General features: G+C 49.6%; 1 protein-coding gene across 1 annotated transcript; it reads right to left on the minus strand.

Moving 5' to 3' along the window:
• Window positions 1–13: 13 nt before the first annotated feature.
• On the minus strand, window positions 14–18766 carry LOC100022947 (selenide, water dikinase 2). Its single transcript, XM_056809747.1, has 8 exons — window positions 18290–18766; window positions 17619–17722; window positions 17128–17235; window positions 15777–15931; window positions 13685–13775; window positions 12532–12631; window positions 1519–1728; window positions 14–968 (listed from the first exon to the last, which is right to left on the minus strand). Exons 2-8 carry the CDS (start codon window positions 17712–17714, stop codon window positions 745–747), a joined length of 984 nt encoding a protein of 327 aa, XP_056665725.1. The 5' UTR covers window positions 17715–17722; window positions 18290–18766; the 3' UTR covers window positions 14–744.
• Window positions 18767–19251: the final 485 nt, after the last annotated feature.

The raw sequence follows: 19251 nt of genomic DNA on the forward strand, positions 1-19251 counted from the left end.
GGATTCAAAGCCGTACTGAGAAATGAGTCTTTTTATTGGTTAAACGACCAGGAATTGTCAGCCCAAGATCATACATGAATCTAGCAACCCCGAGACCCGGACTCTGGGAATCTGCTCAGCTTCATCCAGCCCTCAAAGAGGTTTAGAGGGAGAAGCATCATAAACAGAGCCAAGGCCTATGATCAGCGAGATGGTCACGGGGCCGACTTCCTCACTTCTGAACAAGCTGCTCAATTCTTGGCCAGAATGAGGAAGAGCCGGTAGCTTCTTGGGGACAAAATCCCACAAATCATTTTGGAGTACCCCATGGCTGCTGTTTCAGGTTTAGCAGAGTTCTACTTTCACCGTTCTTTGTGAGTGATCTAAGTGGTTTTCAGTGTCCCTTATCTTCAGTAAGTACTCATTTCTCGCATGGGAGCCTCTTCGAGCAAGTACTCTCTCTGGGAATCCAGGCATGAGAAAACTCTTCGGGGATGGGCCTGTGTTGTTTCTAGAAAGGGGAATACTGGGGCCAGATCTGGCCCTAAAGGAGAAAATGTCAAATGGGGGATGAATTCGTGTGGAACTCCTAAAAGCAGCTGTTTTCTGAAACTGTCCAAGAACAAGTTAGCTCGTGTGGCAGTAATTTCCCCATTTGAGCAGGTTTCTTTGGCAATTCCCCTTCCCTAAAACAAGTCACTTCATTCTTTTGAACATCCACGATTTCTTCCAAAGATCTAAGAGGTCCAAACTGGTGGGGCCCTTTCACAAAGCAGGCTCGGGACTGGTGTTGGAGTTGTCTTGATGAAGAGTGGCTCCCCGGGGCATTACTTCAATGATCCGGGGCTTGTCAATGATTCGGGCCGTCTGGTTGCCTTTTTCCACAATGCCGATAATCCATGCTTGATGACCCTCTCCATATTTTGGAGACTTGATTTCAGCACAGAAGCGAGCTGCTTGCTCTCGGGGCAGACAGATCAGCAGCCCCCCTGTAAAAGGTCGACATCAGAGTGTGGAGAGCCGCCCAGTTGAGAAACACCCAAATTGGGGTTTTAGCCTCACAACTAAGCTCTTCTTCTTTTAAACCCTCCCCTTCTGTCTTGGAATCCATACTGTGCATTGGTTCCAAGGCAGAAGAGTGGTAAGGGAATGGGGGTCAAATAACTTGCTCAGGGTCACCCTGCTAGGAAGTGTCTGAGACCAGATCTGAACCTAGGACCTCCTGGCTCTCAATCCACTGAGCCAACCCAGCTGCCCCTGCACCTAAGCTCTTCTGAAGTGCCACCTACCTGCCCTCAAGGGCATGGCATATCTACAGAACATTTGTACATGCCTGACCCATGGGAGGCCATCATTCATGCCCAATATGGTTCTCTGGCAGAAGCAGGATGGAGAGAGTGGGGCTCAGTGTCTTGTACTCTGGCCTCTTAAATACTTCAGAGGCTCACAGAGGAGTTGGGGAAGCTTTGGATTTCTTACTGACTTTCTGTTGGGGGTGAGGAAGGTGCTAGTGGGATGGGAGACCTTTTTATTACCTACCTGAGGTTTCTGCTGATGTTCCTTGGAGAAGCCCAAAACACCCACTTGCCTTACTGACAGCCGCCATCTTGGCAATAATGGGCAGATTATGAATGACAAAGGACACTTCACTCCTCTGTTGTTTTGCAAGGTTCTGAGCATGGCCAAGGATTCCAAAGCCAGTAATATCCGTGGCAGCATGGGCATTAAATGTATGCATTAATCTCGCAGCTGCAATAGAAGACACGGTGATTTGGGAATAGAGTTGACATCACCTCGTTTGCAGCATTGCGTTTTCCTAATTGTTGACTGGCCTGCTTTCAAGAGATGGTATCAATGAAAGGGAACTCTTTCAAGAAAATGTAGTATTGGTATTGTTACTGATGCTTTTATTTCCTTGCAACTTTCACTGCCCTAGAACTACCCTTTCTCCCTTCAAAGAAATATAGTCAAGCAAAATGATTGTGTATATTAGCCACAAAACATCTTTATATTACTGGGGGGGTTCAGAAAATTATATATATGATTCATTACAGATGTTGGTCTATAGCAGTGATGGCACACCCTTTAGAGACAGAATGCCGGGTGTGCCCTGCCCCCCTTACCATGGCCACACAGAGGAGGGAGGAAGCATTCCCATTGGGCTGCTGGGCAAGTGAGGAATGTCCTCAATAAGTATAGAGAGGGGGAGGGCATTGGCCTGAGTGCTCTGCTCACTGGAGCTTGGTTTGTTTTTTTAAACCCTTACCTTCATTCTTAGAATAAGAGTGAGTGGTAAAGGCTAGGCAATGGGAGTTAAATGACTTGCCCAGGGTCACATAGCTAGGAAGTGTCTGGGGCCACATTGGAACCCAGCTCCTTCCCCCCAAGCCACCCAGCTGCTCATCCTTTAGTTTAATGTGGTGATCGTGCAAATTCTGTTGGGTCACTTCATTCCGCATCAGTCCAAGTCTTGCTAGGTTTCTCTTGAGTTATTTCTCAAGGCACTAAGTATTCTGGGATACCAGCATGCCACATTTTCTTCAGCTCTTCCTCAGCCAATGGGCATTTGTTTCCTGCCATCTTTTGCCTTCCTTGCAGGTGAAGGCATTTATTCTTCATAGAAGATGTACTCTGGCCTACTTCTACAATATGTTCTGGAATGGCTGGAGAAATTCCCCCAGCAGTGCCCACAGGGAGTTCAGAATGCCCTGGCTCTGTAATCATATGACCTGTGTTCAAATCTTCTTTCTGATGGATGATCCTGGGCAAGTCAGAACTTCCCCAGGCTGCCATTTGGACATTTAGGATTCCCTCAGCAAAATTGCTTGCTGTTTCCCTCTTTTATCAAATCAAATGGGTATAAATCAAGAAGCAGTTCTTGTGCTTGCTTTGTTCTAGGCTCGGGATAAAGAGAAAGTGCACACTCTAGAGGAGCTCCCAAGTATGAACTAAAAGGCCCGAGGACCGAATCCAAATGTTCGCTCGCTCCCCCTGCCTTGCCAGGGTTAGGGGGCATGGGAAAAAGAGGCTGAGACAGGCCTTGCATGAGGGAAGGAGTGTATTCTAGGCACAGGGGACACAGCCCAAACGCACAAGATGGCAGTGTCTTTCAAGGAGTAGCAAGGAGGCCATCTGTGCTGACTGAGCGTGAGAAGACCCGAAGGGCAGCCTGATGGCTCAGTGAATTCGGAGGCAGACGCTTCCTGGCTGTGCAACGCACACAAGCCACTGAACTCCCATTGCCTAGCCCTTGCCACACTTCTGCCTTGGAACCAATACTTGGTATGAATTCCAAGACAGAAGGCGAGGGTTTAGCAAAGGCCAGAAAGCTGGGTTACAGCAAGGGTTCTGGAAGCCAAACAGGATTTTCTATTTGATTGGGGGAGGGGGGGGGCAATTGGGAGCTACTGAGGGAAACTGAAGAGTGGCTGCCACACTCAGACCTGCTTATGCTTTAGGAAAATGAAAAGCACGTTGGTGGCTGAATGGAGGGTGGACTAGAGTCCTGAAAGAGTTGGGAGGCAGGCAGCTGCTATTGTCCAGGGTGAGAGCCGTCGGAAAAACTAGAATGGAAAGGTTTGGCGACAGATTGCGTAAGAGTGGACGACTGAAGATGCCACCTAAGTTTTGAGGCTGGTGGTACCCTCAAAAGAAATAGGGGACGTCCAGAAGATAGGAGAGCTTAAGGGGAATTCTGGACTTGCTGGATTAAGGTGGCGAGTTGCAGATTAGCAGAGAGGTTCCAGCTGGCTAGGTGGACCTTGTGGCTAGCTGCTGGGGCCTGGATGGTGACCCGGCAAATGGAACTTAGGAGCAGTCAGTTCTCAGGAGAGCCCGAAGAGAACAATGTCACAAAAGGGGAGAGTGGCCAGGAGAAGAATGTGATGGCCAGGCTCTGACGTCACTGAAAGCTAAGAAGGAGGAAGATGAGAAGCCCACCAGGAGCTTCGGAGCTACTCATTCCACCAGAGGTTCAAGGCAGACTTCAGAATTGATAGGGAAAGGGAAGTCAAAGCAGATTTCCCAAGGAGTTTGGCCGTTAAAGGAAGGTGACGTGGGAGAATTCTGAGGCCAGGGCCATGGGCATGTCGGCAGCCAGTGGACATGCCACACGGAAGATTAGTGGAAGCAGGGATGACAAAGCAAGCTGAGAAGACAAGCTGGAATGGAATCACCTGTGTATGGAGAAGAGTTTGTCTTGGGAAGAAGAACCTCCTCTTCACATGATCGAGGTGAAGGAAGAGAGTGGGGCATCTGACTGATGGGAGATGAGGGAGCCCTTGGCTACTGGCCCTCAATTTTTCTTGTAAAATCTGCGGAAAAGTCCTCAACGGAGAGGGTAAGAGACAAGGGTGGCCAAGGGCGGCTTGAGAAAGGATGGGAAAAGCTGCTGTGGTGAAAGGGGTGGGGGCCAATGAGGTAGAGAAGTGTAAAAAGGTTGCCTTGCAGCAGTCTGTCCATTATATTTGCAGTGGACACCGTACGGTTCTGTGATTTCTTTAGCTTCCCTCAGGAGCACTTGAATAGTGTGGACGGTAGCAAATGGTGGACGGGGCACGGTAGCACAAGATCACCGAGAGGGCCAGAGCCAGAGTCAAGACGGCAGAATGAGAGGAAGCAACCAATCCCAAGTTTGCCACTGTCCCCTTTCCACTAGGGCAGCTTAGGGAGAGGGGGCTATGGATGTTGCCTCTGGGATCTGGTCAGGAATGTGTGTAGTGGCTCTGAGGAGCATTCCAGCACCATTCCAGGCATGGGAAGAAGGCCCAGATGGGTCCCAGGGCATCCTCAAACATGCCAAGTGTGCCGGCTGGCCGCTGTGCTGTCCACTACCCAGTTCTGGGTCACAGAACCAAGGCAGAAAGTAGTCACAAGCATGTGCCCAGAACAAGAAATAAGTTCCAGAAATGTAGTTGCGTGGCTTTGAGCCCAGGAGCAGAGTAGTAAGACTACAGTGGAGTAACCAGGGAGGATCCCAGACCAAAGGGGACCCAGTGGTTCAGTCTCACTGCACAGCTTTCCAGTGGGTTGAGTCTAGAAGCTGTCTGCTGAAACACAACCACTCACAATCCAGCTGGGACTGATCAGGAGGCTGATGAACAGATCTCTCTCTCCCATTCCTTGGAGAGCCCTGAAAACTTGCAGGCTCCCAGACTGAGTAGGAAAGCACCTGAAGGGTGCAAAAGGAGATAATCCTGACGTCCAAAGTCAGCATGCAGATGGGCAAACAACAAGAAAGGAGCCCAATCATAAAAAGCTGCTAGTGACAGGAAAGTTCAAAACACAAACTCAGAGGAAGACAATGATGTGATGCCTCAAAAAATGCTGCTGGGAATATTATACAAACAGTTTGACAGAAGAAGCAACGAGGCAGTTCTACCAAATTCCTTTTATGACCCAAATTTGGTCATAATTCCAAAGCCAGGCAGGTCAAAAAACGGAGAAAGTAAACTACAGACCAGTCTCCTTAATGAACATTGAATCTTAAACAGGATCCTAGCAAAAAGACTTCAGCAAGTGATCACAAGGGTTATCCACTATGATCAGGTGGGATTCATACCAGGAATGCAAGGATGGTTCAATATTAGGAAAACCATCCACAGAATTGACCACATCAAGAAGCAAACTGACAAAAATCACATGATTATCTCAATAGACGCAGAAAAAGCCTTTGACAAAACACAACACGAATTCCTATTGAAAACACTAGAAAGTATAGGAATAGAAGGACCTTTCCTAAAAATAATAAACAGTATATATCTAAAACCATCAGCTAATATCATCTGCAATGGGGATAAACTAGATGCATTCCCAATAAGATCAGGAGTGAAACAAGGATGCCCATTATCACCTCTATTATTTGACATTGTACTAGAAACACTAGCAGTAGCAATTAGAGAAGAAAAAGAAATTGAAGGCATCAAAATAGGCAAGGAGGAGACCAAGTTATCACTCTTTGCAGATGACATGATGGTCTACTTAAAGAATCCTAGAGAATCAACCAAAAAGCTAGTGGAAATACTCAAACTTTAGCAAAGTCTCAGGATACAAAATAAACCCTCATAAGTCATCAGCATTTCTATATATCTCCAACCCGTTTCAGCAGCAAGAATTAGAAAGAGAAATTCCATTTAAAATTACCCGAGACAATATAAAATACTTAGGAATCTATCTGCCGAGACAAATACAGGAACTATATGAACACACCTGCAAAACACTCTCCACACAATTAAAACTAGATCTAAACAATTGGAAAAACATTGATGGGTAGGATGGGCCAACATAATAAAAATGGCAATCCTACCCAAATTAATTGACTGATTTAGTGCCATACCCATTGAACTCCCAAAAAACATTTTTACTGTATTAGAAAAAAACTATAACAAAGTTCATTTGGAAGAACAAAGGATCAAGGCTATCCAGGGAAATCATGGGAAAAAATGCAAAGGAAGGAGGACTTGCAGTCCCAGACCTCAAACTATACTATAAAGCAGTGGTCATCAAAACAATATGGTACTGGCTAAGAGACGGAAAGGAGGATCAGTGGAATAAACTTTGGTTAAGTGACCTCAGCAAGACATCTATGACAAACCCAAAGACCCCAGCTTTTGGGACCAAAACCCACTTTTTGATAAAAACTGCTGGGAAAATTGGAAGACAGTGTGGGAGAGATTAGGTTTGGATCAACACCTCATACCCTACACCAAGATAAACTCGGTGAATGACTTGAATATAAAGAAGGAAACTATAAGAAAATTAGGTGAACACAGAATAGTATACTTGTCAGATCTTTGAGAAAGGAAAGACTTTAAAACCAAGCAAGACTTAGAAAAGGTCACAAAATGTAAAATCAATAACTTTGATTACATCAAATTAAAAAGTTTTATACAAACAAAACCAATGTAACTAAAATTAGAAGGGAAGCAACGAATTGGGAAACAATCTTCATAACAAAACCTCTGACAAAGGTCTAGTTACTCAAATTTATAAATAGCTAAACCAATTGGACAAAAAAATCAAGCCATTCTCCAATTGATAAATGGGCAAGGGACATGAACAGGCAGTTCTCAGCCAAAGAAATCAAAACTATTAATAAGCACATGAAAAAGTGTTCTAAATCTCTGATAATCAGAGATGCAAATCAAAGCAACTCTGAGGTATCACCTCACACCTAGCAGATTGGTTAACATGACAGCAAAGGAAAGTTATGAATGCCGGAGGGGGTGTGGCAAAGTAGGGACACTAATGCTTTGCTGGTGGAGTTGTGAATGATTCCAACCATTCTGGAGGATAATTTGGAACTATGCCCAAAGGGTGCTAAAAGACTGTCTGCCCTTTGATCCAGCCATAGCACTGCTGGGTTTGTACCCCAAAGAGATAATAAGGAAAAAGACTTGTACAAGAATATTCATAGCTGCACTCTTTGTGGTGGCCAAAAATTGGAAAATGAGGGGATGCCCTTCAATTGGGGAGTGGCTGAACACATTGTGGTATATGTTGGTGATGGAATACTATTGTGCTCAAAGGAATAATAAAGTGGAGGAACTCCATGGGGACTGGAGCAACTTCCAGGAACTGATGCAAAGTGAGAGGAGCAGAACCAGGAGAACATTGTCCACAGAGACTGAAACACTGTGGTGCGATCAAATGTAATGGACTTCTCCATTAGTGGCAATGCAGTGATCCTGAACAACTTGGAGGGATCTATGAGAAAGAACACTATCCACATTCAGAGGAAAAACTGTGGGAGTAGAAACAGAAGAAAAACAACTGCTTGAATACATGGGTTGAGGGGATATGACTGGAGATGTAGACTAAATGAACATCCTAGTGCAAACACCAACATGGAAATAGGTTCTGATCAAGGAGACATGTAATACCCAGTGGAATTGTGTGTCGGCTGTGGGGAGGGAAGGGAGGGAAAGAATATGATTCTTGTAACTAAGGAATAATGTTCTAAACTGACTAAAAAAATTAAAAAAAAAATGCTGCTGGGGCACAAGTCCAACAAGAATTCCTAGAAGGGTGACCTCTTGAAAATTAGAACTGGCCAAATGAGATATCAAAAAGTAATAAAAGTCAAAAGGCTAAAAAAAAAAAATCAGAAAATGTGACCTATCTTATAGCTTAGAATAGTGATCTAGACCTTTATCATCACCAGGGATCTTAGGAGTCTACTCAAGAGTCTTGGTGTGAATATTCCCTTTGGATGATCTCAAAAGAATTTAGAAGTGGAGGAGAGGAAAGACAGGGAAAATGATACCACATCAATGGGGCGTTTCGGGAGCTGATCCAACAAAGACAGGTAGTAGAGGGGAGTGGGCAACACTTGGGCCTCATTGTCATGTGAACTAAGGTAGAGAATCACACATGCATTTGGGTACATCACTTCCCTAGCTTCTACTCCATAGCTACTCTTCCAATCCTTTTCATCCGTCCTTAAATTTCCCATGACTCACTTCCCTACTATCCCAGCTGAGAGCCGTGGCTCTTATTTTGCAGAAGTTGAGACTTTTCCTCTTGAACTCCTTCTCTTTCCCATCTCCTATCATTCAGGTGCCTTCTGCCACTATCCCCTCTTTCACCTCTACTTGTTAGGTGATCTTGCTGTCCCATTTACCCCAGCAGACTGCCTCTCCTCACACATCTTTGATGCATTCTCAGTCTCTCCTTCTGACTTATTTCCTGCTTGCCTACAAACATGCCCATGTTGCCTCTACCCTTAAAAACGCCAACCCTCACTCAATTCTTCCATCCCTGCTAATTATCATCCTATTTTTCTTCTGTCCATTGTAAACACCTCACAGAGGTAGTCTACAATAGATGCCCCTGCTTTCTCTTTCCCCTTTACGATTTGGCATTTGACTCTGTTCTCTCTAAAGTTACCAATGATTTCCTAAGCAAGTCCAATGGCCTTTTGTCCATCCCCATTCTCCTTGACCTCTCTGCAGCCTTTGACACTGTTGATCGATCCTGGCTACTTTCTTTAGGTTTTGAGGAGTCTGCTCCTTCAGGCTCTTTGGCTCCATTCTTCAGATTGTGCCCTCTTAACTGTTGTTAAAGGGGTCAGGGTTCTGTCCAAGGTCCTCTCCTCCCTTTAGACTGCTTCACTTGATCCCATTAGCTCCCATGGATTTACCTGCCATCTTTAGGCTAACGATTCTCAGATCTACCTCTCCTGCCTCCAATCTTGCGTCTCCCAACTGCCTTTCAGACACTGTACTTGCCATCCCATAGACATCTGAAATACTATCACCAATCATTAGAACAATTCAGTCAACCCCTACCTATTAATATTGGTTAAGCTGAGAAAATAATGAATGTAGGCAGGGCTGTGGGAAAACAGGCACTGCTGGTGGAGCTGCGGATTGGCTCAACAACCCTGGAAAAGACAAAGCTCTACACTCTGGCCCAGCAATGCTGCTACTAAATCTCTACCCCAAAGCGGTCAAAGACCTGAATGTACAAAGAAGAGATTTCTAGCAGCAGAATCAGAACTCGAGGGGAGCTGAACAAGTTAACAGTCTATGCATGTGCTGGAAGAAATGATGAAGAAAGGGATGCCAAGACTTGCACTGACTGACACAATAACAATATCGGACTCCTGAAGTCTTGGGCGCTCTAACCGGACCAACCACAGTTCTGAAGGCTTCATGAGGACATCAACTCTGCTGCCTAAATGATAAGTGAGGTAGGCTGAAGCTGACTTTCTTTACATTAAAAGAAAAACAAATTGGGGTGGGGGAACAAAACTCGTGTGACATTTGCATTTCCACGATTATGCAGATTTGTGATGGGCTCTTGGCCTCTCAGCGATTGAGGGAGGAGTAGGTGGGAGAAGAAGATTTGGGGCTGAGAATAAAATTGATTTGAATTTTGTAGGTATGTATATATATATATATACATGCAGACAACAAGAGAGAAATAGGTTATAAAACAAGAGATACCAAAAGACATTTCAAAAAAGAAAAAAGTGTGGGTCAGAGCAATATAATTGGACAAGGGTGAGAAGGGAATAAATAGCGTAGAGGCAGAAAAAGTGGATAGGGCAGCAGATCTGAAATCAGGAAAGAGTTCAAATCTTGCATGTGCTACTCATTAGGTGTGTGACCTTGGACAAGTCACTTTTCCTGTCTGCCTCCATTTCCTCAAGTATAAAATGGGGATAACAACATCTGCTTGGCCCATATTCCCTTCCCTCCTTCCTCTCAGTTAAAGGATGAGCACAAAGAACGGAGGGCATGAGGGCTTAAAGATTGAAGTGGAGGCAAAGAACAGGAATTTCGGAGTCGACGAACATGGAAGTGCACTGCTCATGGAAGCCTGCAAACTCAAGGATGGTGTGACCTACGTAGCTGAGGTGCTGGTGCTCCCCATTGCCACTTCCAGGCTCTCTCCTCCTCCCACCATGAGGATCAAGAACTAGCCCAACTCCCCTACTCTGACCTGTCAAACAATGCTGGAGGGAACGAGTGAGAAAGGAAAATGTGTAAGTCACCAGCTTGTTTGTTGCCTATGGAGTGCCATGGAAGGAGGGTGAGACCCGGGGGAGGAAAAGGCTTTGTCTGAGGACAGCTGGAGGTGCAGAATGACCAGGCTAAGCAGGGCCCGATCTTCTCTAATTGGTCGCGGGGAGTTTTCCCAGGGCATGTACTTCTTCTGTTGCAGACTGCCTTATTCTATCTTCTCATTCACTTATTGGTTAAGGAACAAAGAGCCTGGCCATTTCACATGAATGCTCTAGTGGTCATACTGGAAGACCCTCGCTCCCATTCCCTTTCACCAACAGAGCTGGTCTGAGCAAAGTCCTGGAAACACCCTGTACCTAGTATTCAAATCCTCAAGAGTGCCTTGAATCAGGAAGACCTGAGTTCCAATGTCACCTCAGACGTCACACTCAATGGTTGCATGACCTTAGGCAAGGCATTTCACCTGGCAACCTGCCTTGCTTTCCTCATCTGTAAAATGGGCTCATCTGTAAAATGGGGAGTGTAGGAGTACCCATGCCCAAGAGTTTTGAGGCTGAAATAAGATAGCACATATAAAGAACTCTGTCTAGTAGCTAGTAACAGATCATCTGGACAAAATCCATCTTCCTTGCTTATACTGTGTATGGAGGCCTAAATGAGTGAGAGTTGCCATCACCATCATCCCCAAACCAGGCCCTCAATTTAGAGGGCAAGGTCAATCCTGGACCAAGTGTGAAGAGTAAAGATGGCTTCCCAGCTTGTGCTGCTATCCCAGACTTGTAGGGAATGGATACAAATGCAGACGCTGACAACTTGTTTCCTCCCTGCAAAGGCTCACAAAGTATTAAGCAACTACTTCCCAGGCCCTTAGAGCTACCAAATGGGCAATGATGCCAGGAGGGCAAGGGCTGTGGGAGGACTGTGAAGCAGCCCAGATGCTCTGGGTATCAAGTGGAATTAAGCTCCCATCTAGCAGTCCCACTGCCAGGCACACACTCCATGGAAGTCGGAGAGAAGTTCCCGGCCCATTTACACTCAGACAGTCAGAGCAACCCTTTTGTGGCAGAAGTTGGGCACCTATCGACTGGCTGGAAAACCGGTGGCTTATGGAAATAACAGATTCTTGTCGTTTAGTGAGAAATGATGAATGTGATGGAGAGAAAGCTGAAAAGATCTGAGGTGCTGCACAGTAAAATCCACAGAAGAAAGAAAAGATGGACGATGGCAATCATGGAGAAGAAAAAACCCACCTTAACGAAGAGTCCTGAGCAATGGAAAAAGCCCCGAAGAGTTGGAAGAGCAGAGGCCTGCTAGGCCACCTGATCAAATGGGGGATGCGATTGAAATGACTTCTCTAAAGTCAAAGGCTAACGAGACTTGGGAACTGATCGACAGTCACCACCAGAATCATTCCAAAGGCCTCATGCTGAGGGCAGGCTGAAGCCATTTTCCCTTTCTTTTTCCTGGCCCTCGGCCCCAGACACAGATCATGTAGAAATTGGTTTTCAGGGACTCCCTATCTCCAGTGGGCCTTGTTTTTCTTGCCTTCTCATTGGGTGGAGGAGGAAGGGAATTTGGAAGTGGAAAACAAAGACTAAAAAGACTACCATCACCTCAAACGTGGCTTAGAGTCCTCCAGGCAGTGGATGTCAGTCACTGGAGCTAGCCTCCTCTTGGAAGAAGCTATTCGGTGGGCCGGGGGAGGAAAGAACAGGACTTGGTGGGCGGGTCAGTGAGACCACTGATTTCAAGGCCCTCCTTGGGTCACAGTTTCTGCAAGTGGGACCTGCCCTCTGTGGGGCAGTTTCTCAGTTTCTAAAAGGGGAATTGCACTCTACTTTGGGAGTGCTCTGAATCAGGTTTGAGATGTGGAAAAACAGAAAGAGGATTAGAAGGAAGGCCTCAAGGAATCCCACTTCCAGCACTCCCTAGCTGTGGGCTGGTCGGTTTCCTTGATATCCTAGAGGCCGTTGCTTCATCTGGAAAATGGGGATGGGACTACTGAACACTGGAAGGAAAGCATCAAGTGCTTCAGAGGTGGGAGAACTCTTACAGAAGTTGAAGTCTACAGGCTCTTTCTTACCAGTTCTGTTCAGCATGGCCATGCTAAACATGGCTTCTTGATAGGCTAACTCTACATCTTCTTTGGACACCACCAGCTTTATTTTATTCCATTTCTCTGGCTGGAAAAGAAACAGAATATCATCCACAGACACAAAGTGTTCGCTTTCCCTAATTCGAAGCTATGCTTCTAAATCCCCGACTTTCTGTTAGGATCAATTCTAAGTCGTCTGAAAAGAAGCAAGGGCGAGGCAATTGTCCAGGGACACACAGCCAGGCGGTGTCAGAGTCCAGATTTTAACCCAGCTCCTCCCGACTGTGTGAGCTGACTGCCAACCCCGTTTTTACTCTAAATTGTATTCTTTGACCTCAGAGTGTCGTGAATCGCACAAGACAGAGAGATGGTTGGAATCCAAGGAGTCATTAGCCATCTAGTTAGTTGCTGGGCTAATAGCCAGGCCAAGGACCAAGACTGCCCTCAGACGCCAACTTCCATTCCATGAGTGGTTTTGGCGTGTTGGTCTGAAGACCCCAAATCAGAGCAAGTTTTCTGTTACTTGTGCCTGTGGTCCCACGCCCGATTTGTGCCGTTGACTAAGAATTCGTGGTAATCTGACCTCATTTTAAGAGAGGGTGGGGGTGAGAGCAGAGTGCTGCTGCCGAAGCACCGCTACAGTGACAGTCTGGGATTCTGGCTCCTCGTTTACAAGAAGTAAGGCCTGCTTCTGTTCTTCTCAGGATGATGAGATCAAATTCATTGGTAATGAGTGGGAGGGCCTCATTTAGGGGTATGAAGCTGGCTGGAATAGGCAGTGCCAGAATTGCTGGAAGGGGCAGAATGCCTGGCTCCGACTTTATCTCCCGAGCTCTCTGGGCCTTTAGCAATAAGATGGCCACAGGGACAGAGCCAGATCCAGGAGCACGTGCCCTAGCAGGTCAGAGACCGGTTAGTGCAGTGGCAAGAGACTCCGGACTAGTTGAGGACAAGCAGCTACTGAGTTAGCAGCTCCATGGCTAACCTGAGGAGAAAGGGAGAATGGCTATACTGTATCAAAGAAGGGGAGCTCCTGCTGAGCACAGGCTTGCTAAAAGAAATGCTGCCAGGCTTGATTTTGCCCTTTTGTTCCCTGGACATTAAGACAAGAGCTCAAGCCGGCTGGGGTTCCCGTGCTTACATCATCCAGCCACTGGTGGGCATTGACGGCAACTTGGGTTCCCAAAGGTTTGGTCAACACGAGCACATCCCCTGGGACTGCACTGTCTGGCCTACAAAAGAAAGCACAGATTAGAGGGTGTCTTCACTCTGGCGGAGGCAGCGGCAGCGGCCAGGACAGTGCAGTGTATCTCCACATGTGAATGAACCCTTGAGTGATGAGAACATGGGCCACGGATCTCTGACTATGCCTTGCCAACATCAAGCTTATGGGGGGGGGAGGGAAGGAGGGAGGAAGAGAGAGAGAGATGGGGGTGGGGAGACAGAGATAGAGAAGAGACAGACAGAGGGGGGAGAGAAAGAGGCAGAGACAGAGAGGAGAGGGAGAGAGAGAAAGAGGGAGAGAGGGAGGGAGGGAGAAAGAAAGAGAGAGAGGGAGGGAGGGAAAGAGAAAGAGGAAGAGAGGGGGGAGGGAGAGAAGGAGGGAGGGAGAGAGAGAGAGGGAGACAGAGCAGGGAGAGAAAGAGATAGAGAGAGACACAGAGAGAAAAGAGAACAGAGGGGGAGGGAGAGAAGGAGGGAGGGAGAGAGAGAGGGAGGGAGAAAGAGGGAGGGAGGGAGAGGGAGACAGAGGGGGGAGAGACAGAGACAGAGAGAGGGGGGAGAGAAAGAGAGGCAGAGACAGAGAGAGGGAGGGAGGGAGGGAGACAGAGAGAGACAGACAGAGATGGGGGGGAGAGAAAGAGAGGCTGAGAGAGAGAGAGGAAGAGAGGGAGGGAGAGAGAGAGGAAGAGAGGGAGGGAGAAAGAGGGAGGGAGGGAAAGAGGAAGGGAGAAAGAAAGAGAGAGAGGAAGAGGGGGAGGGAGAGAAGGAGAGAAGGAGGGAGGGAGAGAGAGGGAGACAGAGCAGGGAGAGAGAGGTAGAGAAGAGATAGAGACACAGAGAGAAGAGAGAACAGAGGGGGAGGGAGAGAAGGAGGGAGGGAGAGAGAGGGAGGGAGAAAGAAAGAGAGGGAGGGAGGGAGAGGGAGACAGAGGGGGGAGAGACAGAGACAGAGACAGAGAGGGGGGAGAGAAAGAGGCAGAGACAGATAGACAGAGAGAGAGAGGGAGGGAGGTAAGGAGGGAGGGAGGGAGACAGAGAGACAGACAGAGATGGGGGGGAGAGAAAGAGAGGCAGAGACAGAGAGAGGGAGGGAGGAAGAGAGAGAGAGGGGGAGAGAAGGAGGGAGGGAGAGAGAGAGAGGGAGAGAGGGAGAGAGAGACAGACAGACATAGACACAGAGAGGCAGAGAAGACAGACAGAGAGAAAGAAAGAAGTAATTGAACCCCGAAGCAGACAAAGTCCTCAAGTCCCAGGAGGTTTTGAGTCTTCATGCAATACTGCCCAGCTGCCTTCTGCCTCTCACAAGAGAACAGCCCACAAGGTTCTAGCTTGCTTGTTAATTCAGACCCACTAGTGATGGGAGGGTCCACGAGTGACTCTGGAAAAGTAGCCCTCACACAGGCTGAAGAGGACAAAATGTGAATAGCGCTGTCTACCATTTCTCTAGTACGTCCTGTGTGTTAAGAGCTTTACAAATATCCTGTTTAATCCGCACAACAGACGGGGGAGCCAGGTGGCGTCATTCCCCTCATTTCACAGCCGAGGAAAGGGAGGAGAGGCCATGCTAGGCCATACAGCTAGTCCTGACTCCAGCTGGTGCTCTGTGCACTGTGGTGTCTGTTAGTGGCCCTGCAGAAGGTCAAAGGAGAACAGGGCAAAGTGCTCTGTCTATAAAGGAGCTTCCTGATCCCTTCTCACCACATCCTCCTAATACCCGGAGAGGAAACTGAGTCTGAGCAGGGTAGGTGGGGTGTGAAGCCAGGTGTTCTTGCTGCTGAAGCAGAAAGCAAGCCGAGGGGCTCTGCTGGGAAGGCCCTGGAAGGGACTGGGAGAGAGCTGGGATGCCCACTTTTGGTAAAGAGCTCGTTCTCTTCTTTCTCCTGGCCTGGGAAGGAGGAGAGGAGAACCTGCACGGAGAGTGGCGCTGGGCGAGCTGCCTGCCGAGGCCCCTTCAGTGCTCAGTCCTGGAATACAGACGCTCTGGGAGAGCTTTCTGTATGTCTACTCACATGATGAACTCATTAGGCTGACAGACTGAAGTGGCAACGCCACCAATGATGAGCCAAGGGTTTATCACAGTGTGGCCCCCCGTCACCGAGGTTCCTCCTTGCTCGGCAGCGTCCCGAAAGCCTCTCACCATCAGGGGCATTATCTTTTCTCGTTCCTGGAAGAGAAATCCAACAGGATGAGCCTCTCACAGGGATGCAAAGCTTCAAGGATGTTTTCCTCCTCTCCACCCCAGAATCCTCCTGGGACACTACTGCTCGCTGCCTGCTATGTGGAACCGGTTGTTCCCTCTCTCACTCTGCCCACTCTGCTCCCCAGTAGGCCTTGGCCGTGCATGAGTCTCTCTCCAGGTATGGCCTGGGGTCTCCCCTCCCAAAGAGCCCCCCTCTGCTTTGGCCTGCCACACACACAGATCAAGGCAAAGGAGACAGGCACAGCCTTCAAGGGGCTAACAAAGTAAAGGGTGGAGGAGTTAGCCTGAAGATTAGTAGGGTGGGACAGACCATCTCATGGGGGAGGGGAGAAACCAATTCAAGTTTAGGTTGTAATCAGAGAAGCCAGAGAGTCTGAGGGAGTTGGGTGGCTAAGTGGATAGAGAATCAGGCCTCAAGTTGGGAGGTCCTGGGCTCAAATGGGACCTTAGACACTTCCTAGTTGTGTGACCTTGGGCGAGTCACTTAACTGCCCTTCTACCTTGGAACCTGTACTTAGTATTGATTCTAAGACAGAAGGCAAGGGTTAAAAAAAAGGCATCAGAAAGTCCAACCCCCCCTCCCTTTTCATATACAGAAACCAAGACCCAGAGATCTGTCCATGGTCACTCAACTGGTAAGCTTCTCAGGTGGGATTCAAACCCAGGTTTTCTGGAAAAAATCCAGTGCTCTGGCTACTGAACCACAGGGCTTCCCCTAAATTTCTACTCTCCCTTGGCCAGCAGTGAAGTTCTAAAAAATTGGACCCAAGGGGTGCTGGGTGGCTCAATGGATCAAGAGCCAGGCCTTTGAGATGGGACATCCTGGGTTCCAATCTGACCTCAGACACTTCCCAGCTGTGTGACCAAGTCACTTGACCCCCATTGCCTAGCCCTGACTGCCAATACAGATAGTGATTCTAAGAGGGAAGGTGAGGGCTTCTCTCACCATTCAAAAAGTAGCTCTGCAGTAGGATGCTGGCAGTCCAAAAGGAAAGCAAGGAAAGCCACCTACTCAGTGAACCCAGAGACCAAGCTATGGCATCCTTATGGGCCTTAGAAGCTACAAGGTAAACCTTCGAGGCCTTGCAGGGCCTCATGAACTTGGCCCGGGCGACTCTTCCCTGCTGAGTGAAAAGCCCAAGTGGCACCATCTGTCCTACCTCCTCGCTCATCTTCTGGCTGACGCTGAGGAGCATGAGCATGTTATCACACTCGGTGATGCCCATGGCATAGAGGTCACTGAGCACGTTGGCACAGGCAATCCGTCCCTGGAAAAGGAAACAGGCGGCAGTTGGCCAGGAGCCACAGCACGTGACCTGCCGCTGACGAGGCCCACCACCTGGTGGCCACTGGGTGCTTCGACTCATTGAGATTGCCCCCTTGGTCTCCAGAGGAAGACACTTGGTCTAAAGCCCTGGAGGTACACAGTTGTGGGTAGGCTGCCCTGTCTGTGGCCCACTGGGAATGGTGTCCAAAGAGCAACACCACAAGCGGGGGATCCCAAGAGAGAAGCTGCCTGGACAGAAATCTTGGCAGCAGAGACTGTGAACTGGCGTGGTACAGCACGGCTGGTGAGGCCAAGCCAAGGGCTCAGGGCACTCTGAAAAGGCTCCTCCCCAGTTCCTCTCAGGCATTCGGCCCATTCACTCACCATCATGTAAGGGTCCTCCACCAAAGGGTAAAAAAAGTCTGTGGTTTGCACGAGGGAGAGCCCTCCGTGTCTCAAGGGAACCACACACGAGTCCATTCCGATCCCTAGGGGACAGAGGCCAGTTCTAGTCACTGCCCAGCAGGTGGCTGGCTGTCCCTCTCCTTTCCCAGGAAGGCTCTTCTCCCCAGGGGCAAGGCGGGGGTGGGGGGGGTGGGGGTGGTTGGGGGGGTGGTTGTGTGTGGGGGGTTCTGACAGTTGCGCGGGGCGGGGGGGGGGGGGGGGGGGTCTCCTGGAATAGGAAAGTAGCTGTGTGATCCCGGCCAAGGCCTGCCTCACTTTCTTCATCTGTCAAATGGCCAAGAAAACTCCCAAAGGGGTCCTCAAGAGTCCTGCCAGTGCTACAGCTACCTGGCTCGGCCTCTCCCCTTGGTAGGGCTGTGGGCCCGTCACTCTCTGCTCCCATCCCTGTTTCCTCGAGTGGCCAAAAGAAGGGGTTAAGGCATTCCACATCGCGGGGTCCCTGCCGCCCCCCCCCCCGCAACAGGGGCTCTTGTAAGAATTCGGGGGGGGAGGCGGCCGGCGCAGGAAGCCCTGGGTTCGAATCTCAGGCTCAAGCGGGGATGCCCCTTAGGAGGGGGCTCTCTCTTCCACGCTCTGACCCCCGCACTCACCGAGGGCCCGGGAAGCGGCGCCCGGCCCACCATTGCCGCTGTCGGCCGCGGGCGCCGGGGCCGCCGTCAGGCCCGCCAGGAGCGTGAGCAGCGCCTCCGGCGGGACCTTGCAGCCTCAGCCCTTGAGCTCCGAGAAGCCAGTCAGGCGCCAGCTCGGGCTCAGCCCCAGCGCCTTCGGCTCGAAGGGCCGGTAGGCGCCCGGGGAAGCCGCGCCGGCACCCTCGGCCGCCGGCGCCCGCGGCGGCACGGACGCCATGGCGCCCGCTCAGTCTGCCGGTGCCCTGCGCGGACGTCGCCGGTCGCCGGTCGCCTGTCGCCTCCAGTAAGGCGTCGGAGCCACTGGCGCAAGGAGGGGCCGGAGGAGCCCTAGGGCCCGGGCCCGCCCCGGCGACGGCCAATCAGGAGCGGCTCCCAGGAGGCCCGGCCTGCTCGAGGTCAGCCACTCTCCGCCTCCTCCCGGGCTCTGCGCGTGCGCAGCGGCCAGTCTGGCCCCGTGAATCGTTTTCTAGCGGGCGGACGAATGGGACTTGCGTTTCCGCCCGCATTCGGTAGGGGGAGGGCTCTTTTGTCCTCCCTCTCCAGACTAGCAAACTGAGGCCCCCTGCTGGCTGTGTGCCTCTGCCTCGCTTTCCCCATCTGTAAAATGGGAGTGGCCCGGGGCTGAGCGCAGCTCCCAGTAGCCCCCCAGACAAAAGCCAAACGAGCTCCTGGGCGTGGGAGAACCTACTCTGCTGGTAAAGAAAGAGCCATTGATCCCTCCGCTGGCGCTGGCGGGTATGGGCCTTCTCTCTGCCGGGCTTGCGATAATCCTGGGGCTTCCGCTGGTGAGGTGGGATCCATCGCAGATCTTTGCGTCTGTGTCTTTGGAGGCAATTGGCCTACGGCTTCTTCCTCTCTCTGCCTTAGCTGTCAGCGCCATATTTGTAACCCGGAAGGGATTGCGGAGGCTCCTTCTTTGCCCA

The sequence above is a fragment of the Monodelphis domestica genome, chromosome X, assembly GCF_027887165.1.
Source record: "Monodelphis domestica isolate mMonDom1 chromosome X, mMonDom1.pri, whole genome shotgun sequence".
In the NCBI taxonomy this organism is placed as follows: Eukaryota; Metazoa; Chordata; class Mammalia; order Didelphimorphia; family Didelphidae; genus Monodelphis; species Monodelphis domestica.